Source organism: Mustelus asterias, chromosome 7 (assembly GCF_964213995.1).
Source record: "Mustelus asterias chromosome 7, sMusAst1.hap1.1, whole genome shotgun sequence".
In the NCBI taxonomy this organism is placed as follows: Eukaryota; Metazoa; Chordata; class Chondrichthyes; order Carcharhiniformes; family Triakidae; genus Mustelus; species Mustelus asterias.
Window position 1 is genome coordinate 74,716,964 of NC_135807.1, and position 12,043 is coordinate 74,729,006.

The window sequence follows — 12,043 nt, forward strand, 5'->3', positions numbered from 1 at the left end:
ACCTGAATCTGTGGTCCTAGCAGTAGGCCCTCAGTTGACTGAAAATTAAAATGAAACCAACAAGAATTTCTTTAGCTTAGTAAGTTAGAAGGATTTGAATTTCTTTTTTCAGACTTAGAAGTTTAAATTTAGGAACTCCACATTAAAATTAAAGAACATTGGAATGGAACAACACAGTTTTAGTTCTATAGCACTTCAACCTATCCAGTAGGAAACATTATCCTATGTAATTCTAGTGACGACATATGTATTAGAACTGGATAGTACAGAGGTGCTGGTTTGGGTTTTGTCAAATTAATTTTCATTGTTGCATATTTTATGCATTTCGGAAGACGTAAGGACCTTACCCGATTCTTGCCGTACCATCACCCATACCCTTGGACTCGAGGGGTTGTGGTAAAACACCTTTCTCATCATCCCCAGAGAATACAAAGTTGGGAATCTTCGTAAGGAGATCAACGGGTTTCCTAAATCTACGAATACCAGGAGAAGTATAGGTTCTAGGTGCATGATACTGAATTGCTTGAGGAGTGTCTTGTGGAAAAAGAGAAACAGATTAGCTTATTTTTGATCAACAGAAGAACACAAAAATTAAGATGGAAAGCTCATTTTTACAATATATTCTCTTATGTAACCTATATGAGTGTGTCAGTACACAGAAATCAATACTGGCCAGTCTATGTCAATTCAATGAATGCATCGTACACTCAACTTAATCCATTCCCTACTTTTTTCCCATATATGTACGACACCTCAAGACAATAAGCTTCTATGCATTAATAAAAGGCAATTCAGCTTATAAAGCACATCGCTCAATTATCCGTACCTGTAAATATCCTTATAATTCTCAATTCTTGTTCTAAATGTGCCCCTTATTTTTTTTTTTTAAATGCTGTCAATTAATTTGCTGTTTGCAAATCCACAATTCTGTGAAGCAGGAGGATAAAAACCTGTCACAATCTCAAATCCTGCTTGAGGCTTGATAATTTTACCCTTAATTCCTCCATTCTGAACTCCGTGTAAGTTAAATAATTTTTTTGCATATACACAGGCATTCATCCCACCATTTAAAATACTTGAGTAATGTCTCCTCTCAGTCATTTCTTCCCCAATGAAAACAAGTATAGATCTTCTGAGTCCTTTCATGAAGTAAGAGCTCCTAGTGTGAGAAGTATCCTTGTTGCTCCTCTCTGAAGATAACATACTCAAAACTGCCCACAGTGGGTGGTAACTGGAGCAATGGAGATCTCATCCGGCAGCTGGAAAGCCAGCAGGGCCCCTTGTAGCTGCCTTTTGTGAAGGCCTGCTAAATTATGTGCCAATCAGGGACTTAAACTAGGTACAAAGATCAAAGAACAGTACAGCACAGGAATAGGCTCTTCAGCAATTCAACCAGCGAAAAGCCTATTATCATTGAGGGATCCAGGTCATGTTGGGTGATGGTGGCATGGGAGTTGCGGGGTAGGGATCAGGGAGGAGGGGAGGAAGTTGCCAACAACTAGGGAAAAGGGTGGCTCTTAGTGAATACTCCTCCCCTGCCCCCACCCCCCCCCGCCAAACTTCCCAATACTGGGTCCCTTGATCAGTTATTGAATGTCTTTAAATGAAGGACTGCCCTGGGAGCCCCAAACAACCTCAACAAGGTTTGCTTTCTGGGCTTCCCGGTGGTGTTCTCATCATGCTATTGGGTGAATACCAGCGGTGGTAGCACGAGACTCTTAACTGGCAATAATTGCCCACAAAGGGCCTTAATTAGTGACAGGAAAGGAAGACCATTCATGGGTCTTACTGTCACAGACTTAATTGGAGCAGAAGATGGTGGGGCCCCCACCACCAAACTCATCAATGCTTCTCAAATGTTATAATCCTACAAACTGCACTACTAGCCACAGAAACTGCTCAATTTGCCACATCCCCATGACTCACCTACAATCCCTATTAATCATAGTAAGAAGTATCACAATACCAGGTTAAAGCCCAACAGGTGTATTTGGTATCACAAGCTTTTGGAGCGCTGCTCCTTCATCAGGTGAGTGGAGAGTTGGGTTCACAAACAGGACATATACAGACACAGACTCAATTGCAAGATAATGGTTGGAATGCGAGTCTTTACAGGTAATCAAGTCTTTACAGGTACAGACAATGCGAGTGGAGAGAGGGATAATGACAGGTTAAAGAGGTGGGAATTGTCTCAAGCCAGGATAATTAGTAGGATTTTACAAACCCAGGCCAAATTCACATCTCTTTAACCTGAACTCTACGGACCTATGTATTTTCATGCTGCCAGAGGGTAAAATGTTATTGGCCAAGGTAAATGATTCATACTAAAATGATTGGCTCATCTGGTTATGGTGAACAGAGTAGGCAGGCAGGTGATTTCTGAAAAATGTATAATTGTAATGCAATATAATGTAATTTAGGATGATTTGGGCTGCCCCAAATCGTTCTTCCACATGTGTGGACCAGGCCTGGGCGACCATAAAGTACATTTTCAATCAGAATTACTGTCTTTGTGAGTTCTTTGTATTTGCTGAGCTGCAATTAATAAAGAAAAATCTCTCACGTAAAAGCCAGCATAATACATAGGTCTCTGAAAAACTCCTGGCTCTATCTGAAATGGTTCAGAATCTTGGAGAACTTCCATCTATTGATGAGGTGCAGTGACTGACTGGTATACATGCCTCCTTCAGACCTGATCATCCCTGTTCTGCACCATATACAATAATGGTCCTGATTGGACCACCACTGTCGCTGGGACCCATTTTTCTCCAGGTGTGTAATTCCTGTCCAAGACAGTCTCTTTCTTCTGCAATATTCTCGACTTGGACTCTACCGCCATTCTGGTCATCTGTCCTTCCTGATTCCTCTCCACCATCTTTCTGGTCGCATCAGGTCAAACGTGGTCTTCAGCTGGCAGTTAAACATTAAAGATACCAGTGAACACTGGGTTGTCGTGTGTGGCATGTTATGGTACATACTGAGGAACCTGTTTACTCGCTGTCCTAGCAAAATCTCCCCTTGTGAAGCTTTCAACGCCTGTTTCTGGCATCTAGCCTCATCTGGCCAAATGGTACGGAGCCAACCTGCTTGACTCCATGTGGTCAAGGTACTCTTTCTAAACTCCTTCATCACAAACTGGGGCCCATTGTCACTCACAACTTTTTTGGGATTCCCGAATCTGGCAAATATTTAATCTCGTTGATCTGTTGTCACTTCCGCAGGCACCGACTTCATGGTTGCCACCTCGGGCCACTTGGAATGGGCAAACAATAACATCTGCCCTCTGCTGGGCCTGCAGAATCGACGTTGATCCGCTGCCACAAGGATTGGGGCATTTCCCATGAGTGAAGGGGCGACAACGGCAGCACCTTCCTTACTAATGGGCAGGGTCCGCAAGATCTTGTCTTCTTCTTGATCTTGGAGTCTACATTCGGCCACCAAAAATAGCTCCTGGCTACCTCCTTCATTCGGACCATGCCACGATTACCTTGGTGCACTTGTTCCAGCACCTTTCCTTTGAATGGGGGAGGAATGACAACTCTCACCCCCCATAATAGACATCCATCCGATTCGGACAACTCCCACCTCCTGGACAGGTAGGGTCATAAATCTGGCTGGTTTCTAAAACTAGTTCTCCCTTTCAGGACTAAGTCCACCACTTGGCTTAAAACCAGGTCATTCCAGGTAGCTTTCCGCACCTGGGTTGCGGACACCTGCACCTTAACTTCCTGGGAGAAATATATGATTTCAGGTTCCAATCGGGAACATCTTTCTCCCCCGTAAAGGCAGCCTTGACAGGGCTTCTGCGTTGTCATGTTTCTCTGATTGCCGTTATTTAACTCATAAGAGTAGGCTGAAAGAGCCAGTGCCCATCTCTGTAGGCATGCTGCCGCCATTGATGGTATCCTCGTTTGGAGCCCAAAAATGTTAGTAGCCTGTGGTCAATCAGCAGCACGAAATACCGGCTGTAAAGGAAATGTGTGAACTTCTTCACACCGAACACAATGCTCAATCCTTTTTTGACTTGGGCATAATTTTCCTTCATCTTCGTCTAAAACCTTGAAGTGAAGGCAATGGGTCTTTCCTCTCCATTTGAAAAGTACGCGACAATACACCAACCCCATAAGGTGAGGCATCACAGGCCGACTGCAGTGGCAACTTCAGGTTGAAATGGGTTAGCACTTCTGACCTCCTTAAGACTTGCTTCACCTCCCGGTTAGCCTCCTCACATCCCTGGGTCTATTTCCACAGCCGCCCTTTCCCAAACAACCGGTGTAGGAGTTTAACACGGTTGCCAGATCTAGGACGAATTTGCCATAGTAGTTCACCAAACCCAAGAACAATCGTAACTGAGACACATTCTCTGGTCTAGGGGTCTTCATGATTGCCTTCATCTTCTTTGGCACCTTGTGTAGACCCACACCATCTATTAAATGGCCCAGTAACCAATGGAGTCTCTAAAGAAATCACATTTCTTGCAGGCCGTACTTCTGTAACCTTCTGAGTGTTTCATCAAATGCTCCTCTTTGGTGGAGCCCGTAATCAAAATATCGTCCATATAACACTGACTCCCTGGCAACCCATTTAATAACTGATCCATTCTGGAAAAGAGCCAGTGCCAACATGATGCCAAAGGGAAGTTGCTTGTAGTGGTAAAGTCCCCGGCATGTCACTATTGTCAGGAGTGGCTGGGACTCCTCTGTGGCCCCCATTTGTAAATAGGCCTATGACAGGTCCATCTTTGAAAATTTCTTTCCCCCTGCCCGTCCACTGAACAGGTTCTCAATGAGGGGAAGTGGGTATTTATCCACACACAGCGCTGGGTTGACTGTGAGTTTAAAGTCAGCACAGATTCTAACAGCGCAATCTGTTTTTAAAAACCGGAGCAATTGGAGTGGCCCATTCGCTGGTGGTTACTGGTCCCATGTTCACCAGCTGTTCCAGTTCTGCCTCCATTTTAGACCAGATGGCATATGGTACAGGCAAGTCTTCAGACTACTCGGGCGAATCTCCGGCTTCAACCGAATTTTAATTTCGACCCCTTTTTTTCTCTCCCAGGATCCCTTTGAACAAAAGGTTTTGCTTGTCTAGGACATCTTGCAGACTTGTTTTTGAGTTCACCAGCCTATTCACAACACCACAATTTAACTTCAATTTTTGCAACCAGGAGCGTCAAAATAAAGCAGGGTAGTCATCTTTAACTACATACAGTGGCAACTCTGCATACTGATCCCTTAGCTGTACTTTCACCAGTACATAGCCCTTCAGTGACACCACTTGTTCCGTGCATGTATGTAATCTTGGCAGGCTTCAGAGGCAGTGTCCTTAATTTTTCCTTATACACTGAAACAGGGATCAGTGACTTCGCTGTGCCTGTATCCACCTCTCTTTTAATTGTCTTCTCTTCTATCTTGGGAAGGACCCGGACCAAATGCTTCTTCCTGTATTGATGGGATGTTTAACTGAAATTCAGCTGATTTTGGCTCTTCTGTTTCTTCTGCAGATTCAGTATATTCCCTGTCTCCTTCCTACCTTATGCCTTGTCCTTTGGTTTGTCACTTTTCGACTCCCCATCTGTTTTTTTGGTTGTGCCCGGCAATTTCAGACAATGTGACCCACCCACTTACATCTGTGGCATTGGGCCTCACAAGTCCAACATGTTGACGCATTGTGGCCAGACTTGCCACATTGGCAGCATTCTTGCAGTTGGCATCACACTCTGCTGTGCTTCCGCTATTTTATGCACTCAGGCACCGTGCCCAACTGTGTTGTGTTGTTGGCAGCCAATTCCATCGTGGTAGCTATTTTGAAAGTCACCTTGAAATCCAGGACTTTCTTCTTGAATGGCTTCATGACAGAGGCCATAAACTAAACAGTTCTGCAAAACATCTTGGAGAAACCCTCTGAATTATAAATGCTCCGCCAATCTTTTTAAATCGGCCACAAATCAAGTGATGGACTCTCCTTCCTGCTGTACCCATTTATAAAAACATAACATTCTGCAATTATTAGTAACTTGGGTGCAAAATGATTTCCCAACACCTCACCAGCCCAAGGGTTTTCTCTGTGGGCTTTTTTGGTTGCACCAGACTCCTCAGGGTTGTAAAAGTTTTGCTTCCGATGTTGCTCAGAAAAACTGCTACCATTAGGTTTCATCCACAAATAGGAATCAAAATGTTCGACATACAGGGTCCAACTTTCTGTTTCCTCATCAGTGATTCTTTCGCTACAGTTTCTGTCGACAATGTACAGATTTTAAAATATTTTCAGAAAATATATTGTATTTGGCAATCAGCTGATGGCATCAACATGTGGAGAAGCTTTGTTTCCTCAGAGGCATATTTAAGCTTGGTCAGGTGTGTTAAATACATTGACAGGTGGGTCAGATTCCCCTGTTAGAGCATTTTTGTAAAATAAATTTGTGTTGTTCTGCACCATTGAAAACTGGCATGCTGTCACCAGCTTGTTTTGAGAATAAAAAATGGTGCAATTATCTTTTGTATGTGTGAAAACATTACAAGATTTCAACTCAAATTCCTCTCATTTTCCAGCCTGAGCCATGTTGAGCTGTTGGTCACCAGGATTCAACAAAAGAGCAAAAAGACCACAGTAGGAAAATGGAGGCAAAGGGCATACTTTGAGGCAACAAGGTCCTGAAACGGCCCCATTTTGGGTTGCTGATCATTCAGGCAACCCTGGCAGCTACCTAAATCAAGTGATAGAGGTCCTTTGAATTTGAGGAGCCAAACACCTGTTTTGGTATCTTTCTGTTTATTAGTCAGAAGATACTGGATACTATTTTACCATTTTGATTCTAAGTGCTGGGCAGACGTGAAACTGCGAGTGTTTCAGATTAGACTTTTAGACCCGTTCTCAGGTGCCGCCATACGCACTCTGCTTGAGAAAATATCAGCAATTCCGAATCGTGCCGCAGAAGCCTGTGGGTGAAGCTTAACGTGCCCCAAATCCTGCAGCTCTGATCGGCGTCTCCAACTGCACATGTGCAGGAAGAAAATGAGAGAATGCAGCTCCCCTGTCACATTCCCCCCGAGCTAGATAATGCCTCCCCCTGGGCCCCACAGACATTGCCCCACCCCCCCAACATTACTGACCCCCTTATCCCCCACCTCCTCTGCCACCCAGACCAATCACAGGACCCTCCCCCATCTTCCCCCCCTGCCGATCTCAGGCAGAGTGGCAATGGACACCCCTTCCCCCCCTCACTGATCTCAGGCATAGTGGCAGCAGACCCTCCCTTCCCCCCCACTGTTCTCAGACAGAGTGGCAGCAGACCCTCCCTTCCCCCCCACTGTTCTCAGACAGAGTGGCAGCAGACCCTCCCTTCCCCCTCGCTAATCTCAGGCAGAGTGGCAGCAGACCCTCCCTTCCCCCTCACTGATCTCAGGGAGAGTGGCAGCAGACCCTCCCTTCCCCCTCACTGATCTCAGGGAGAGTGGCAGTGAACCCCCCCTTCCCCCGCACTGATCTCAGGCAGAGTGGCAGCTGGCCCCCTTCCCCCAACTGATCTCAGGCAGAGTGGCAGTGGACCCCCCTTCCCCATCACTGATCTCAGGCAGAGTGGCAGCGGACCTCCCTTCCCCCTCACTGATCTCAGGCAGAGAGAGATTCACCCTCCCCCTCCATCCTACAGATATCAGGCAGAGTGACCCTCCTCACCCCCACCCCAGACCCTCCTGCACAAGACCCCATCTCCTCCGGACTCCGATGGCTGTGTGACACCTCCCTCTCTCTGCCCTGTCCCCAGTCATTGAGTCACTGATCCACCATTCCCCCACTCCCCATCAGCACACCTGCAAGTGCTCAGTTGCCTTTCCCTCGATGCTAACAAGCAAACTGCATGGAACTTACTGGAATGTTCTGCCAAACTGCCCCTAATGAGGAGCAGCTCCATTAAAAACTCAAGAATGGACAGGCAGGCAGGCATTCCTGCACAAAATGTGTGCACAACCAGCCCCCCCGATTTACTGAGGGTGATCTTGGGAAGCTGCTGGGGGGGGTCAACTGCAGCAGAGTTGAGCGGGACACCCTCTTCCCCCCAGGAGGATGCAGACCCAAGGGCTCTGATGGAAATGAGGCCTGGGAGGAAGTTGCTGCCTCGGTCAGTGCCAGGGCACTGGCCCCCCGAACCGGGAAGCAGTGCCGGAAGAAAGAGAATGAACTCATCTGTGCAGCAAGAGTGAGTGCTGAACCCCATCTTGCATCTTCCTCCAAATCTCCTCCAGATCCTCCCATCCTCAGCACCCTGCATGTTTCCAGCACCTGACCCCCAAGCAGCTCCTTCCTATCACCCCCCCCCCCCCGCCCGCCCCCGCCCCAAGAGCCCCATTGCGCTTGCCCTCTAAGGGTCACCACCTGATACTCTGCAGGAGTCATACCATCATTTCTTTCATGGCTCCTTCTGTCTCCACAGGAGAAGACCGACCATAACACCTGTGAGAGGGCAAAGACAGGGGATGGTGAGCCAGACCTCCGGGTCCTCGCCCCTTTTGAGGAGCGGGTGCTGGAGCTCTCAAGAAAAGGGGAGATGAGGGCTGTCAGCGACAGCATGATTGGGCTGCTGTCAAGACATGAGCACCTGTTATTCCTCCACCCACTTTGAGGCAACTTCTTGGGGGCAGAGATTCGGGTGTGAGGGGCATGTTTATTTCACAGTGTGTGTAGTGGGTGCCTGGAACTCGCTGCTGGGGGAGGTCGCGGATGCAGATACGATAGTGACCTTTAAGGGGTGTTTTTACAGCTATGTGAATGGGATGGGAATAGAGGCATATGGTCCCCGGAAGGGTAGGGGGTTACAAATCAGATGGGCAGCCTGGTCACTACAGGCTCGGAGGGCTGGAGGGCCTGTTCCTGTGATGTAATTTTTTTGGTGCTTTGTTCTCTGTTCAATGGAGAAATGTGAATTACGTGTTTTGCATCCCGGATTCCTCTCCCTCCTTTGCACTTAACATTGTGTCTTGTGTTGCAGGGACACATTCGGACGCTCGGAGGGCCTTCTGGACTCCAGGCCTGTACTGCAGCTCTCGCCCATCCTGGTCCAGACAGCTCAGACAGCTTGGAGAATATGGGTGAAGGGACCTCTGAGGGTGGCACAGTTTTGGTGTCAGCTTCCACCTCACAATTCACCATCCCACATACTGACATGTCGGTGGGTCCAGTTAGTGGTGAGGCTTCTGGGTCACTCTCTGGTGAGCACGACACATCTGATAATGTACATTGGATGGAGGAGGGAACGTCCGAGGCCTTGGGCATGGGGAGCCTGCCGAAGGCGAGGACTCAGCTGGCCCCAGGCCACATGCTGGGCCTCTGAGATCACTTCTCCCTCAGCTGCTGGAGATGCAGAACGGAGCCAAGGAATGCAGGAGGGGCTGACTGCGAAGCTGTTGGGAGGAGTCCCAAAGCTTTCAGACAACCAGCTATTGCCTGTCTTGCATGCTTCCCAGGCCAACACTGCAAGGGTGGCATCTGCAGTGGAATGCCTGGGGCAGGGGATCCTCATGAGTGGCTGGCTCCAAGCTATGGCCGAGTCACAGCAGGCCACAGCAGAGTCCCAGAGGATCGCGTCTCAGTCACAGCGGGCCACAGCTGAGGGACTGAACAGGATTCTCGAGGTTTTGCGGCCCATGGTTGAGAGGTTCGAGAGCTTGCAGGAGACCCAGAAGGATAGCGCTGAGACACAGTAGGCTATGACAACAGCCCTTGAAAACGTGGCCCAGTCGCAGAGGGTCATGGCTGAGGGGTTGCAGAGCATGGCCCAGTCTCGGAGGGCCACAGCTGAGGCGTTGCAGAGCATGGCCCAGTTTCAGAAGGCACTTGCTGCGGTCATTGAGAGATGGCCTCCTAACTCAAGTGGCCATCGCAGAGGGCTCGACCATCATGGATAGGATGCAGGTGGTCCTCTGGGACTGGCAGTGCCAGGCGATGCCGGAGCTTCTGGAGCTCACTGCAGAAGCACCACCGTCCCATAGAGTGACCCGGGGCCCACAGGAACCCCAAGGGAGGAGGAGGGGCTCAAGTCCATGCCGAGGCCTTCCAGCCAGGAGACTGTGGCTGTGGCTACACCTTCTGACTCCCCCCTTCCTGACACCGGGACATCTCAGAGGCATGGGACGAAGAGGGTGTGGTGAAAGGATCCCAGACACCTGGAAGCAGGCAAGGGCCCTCAAGATCCAGGGCCTCCAGAGGACGCCCGCCACACACATTACAGGCAACAGAGTGAGGTAGGCAGCTGGCCCCCTCCACTTCCGATGTACATTCTTGGGAGTCACTGAGATGTAGTGGTAGGCCACGTAAGGTTAGGAAGTTGTAGTTGCACTGAGGTGGCATGGGTGAAAGGCTGCACTAGGTAGAAAGATATTTAAGGACCTTAACATTTACTGTTCATAAGTTTTTATGTTAGAACATCTTATTTAATCACCTTTATTGCAATTAAATGTTTTTTCACCATCGACCTGTGCTTAATTTGTCTCAGATTTGTCTCGAATCGGAATCCTCTTCCATTGATAATCGCCGGAGCGATGCTTCATGTTGATGTCAGTTGGGGAGGCCCCTCAATGCTGTGTCACTGAGAAAAGGAAGCCATTGATTCCCCAGAACCCATGAGCGATTCCCTCCTCTCCCCCACCTGCCCCAGGGCCCTGTATGGGGGTTTCAGATCCCTTACCCATTACACAGATGTGGGCCCAGGTGCCAGCGTGCACGTGCAGCTCAGGTAGGAGTCAGACTAGTTTGCACCAGGGCATCATCATAATGGTGCTTAGCGAGTCATCATCACCCTCTTGCCTGCCACAAAACACAGAGTACCCAGGTCCACCACTCTTGTGTGACAATGTTGCAGAAGATAGAAGGAATTTTGGGGAGGGGGGGGATGGAACCCACAGACACAAGGCCCTAGTGACTGAACCACCTGGTGATTAAGGCCTCCCTTGCCACCCTCGCATGCCTCATTTGAGCTGCCAGCCCTCCAGTGCCTGGGTGGTATTCCTCAGCGTGCTCTTCCTCCTCCTCCTCTTGCTGGTCATCCTCCCCAGCGACAGCCGGCTGGTCAGCCTCCAGGTCCCCCTCCTCCTGCTCCAATATGTCACCTCTCTGTACAGCCAGAGTGTACAAGGCACAGCACACCACCACTATGCGGGAAGAGATCACAGTGCACCTCTCCACTATCGCGTGGGTGGCTACATGGGCCTCATTATAGCGGGTTTCCGCCTCAGACACAGGCCTCCGCACAGGCGTCATCAGCCATGTTCGAAATGGGTAACCGATATCACCCACAAGCCACCCCCACAGCCTGGGCTCCTCCTCAAATGCCTCTGGGATGTCCAAGCTCCTGACAATGAAGCTGTTGTGCACACTCCCTGGTGTCTTGCGCAGTTATGCATTATGTTCATCTTATGGTCACACATTAGTTGAACATTCAAGGAGTGGAACCCCTTTCCTGTTGACGAATCTTCACAGATTCTGTAGGGGGCCCTAATGGCGTGGGTGCAGTCGATGGCCCTCTGTACGTTAGGCATCCTCGCAATGGCTGTGAACCCTGCAGCCCGGGCTTCCTGATGGGCCTGGTCCAGGTTAAATTTGATGTACTGCCCAGCCGGGCATACAGGGCTTCAGTGACCTGCTTGACACAGGTGCGCACAGCTGACTGGGAGATGCCACAGACATCTCTACTAGGGGTCTGGAAGGAGCCAGTCGCATAAAAGTTCAGAGTGGCCGTCAATTTGACAGCCACAGAGAGTGGGTGCCCCCCGCCTCTAGGTGCCAGGTCCTGCAACAGGTTGCACAGGTGTTGCACTGTCTCCTTTCGGAGGCGGAGACGTCGGCGGCACATGGTGTCCGACATCTGTTCAAAGGACACTCGTGCACGGAAATGCCGCGGTCTCTGCTCCCCTCCTTCACCTGCGTCTCCCCTCTGGGTGAATGGCGGCCACCTCCTGCCTCTGATGGTCGTCTCCTTCTACTCCTGCAAGTGATAAAGCCCGTGCATCCTGTGCCCACAATTCTTCCTCCAGCCCCTCTTCTTCAGCTC

General features: G+C 49.2%; 1 protein-coding gene across 1 annotated transcript in view; it reads right to left on the reverse strand.

The window, feature by feature from the left end:
- Positions 1–343: 343 nt before the first annotated feature.
- Positions 344–12,043, reverse strand: part of ppp1r42 (protein phosphatase 1, regulatory subunit 42) — a 54,346-nt gene continuing 42,646 nt past the window's right edge. Inside the window, exon 7 of the mRNA XM_078217091.1 lies at positions 344–534. Within this exon, the coding sequence (XP_078073217.1) occupies positions 344–534 (191 nt within the window). The remainder of the gene's footprint in view (positions 535–12,043) is intronic.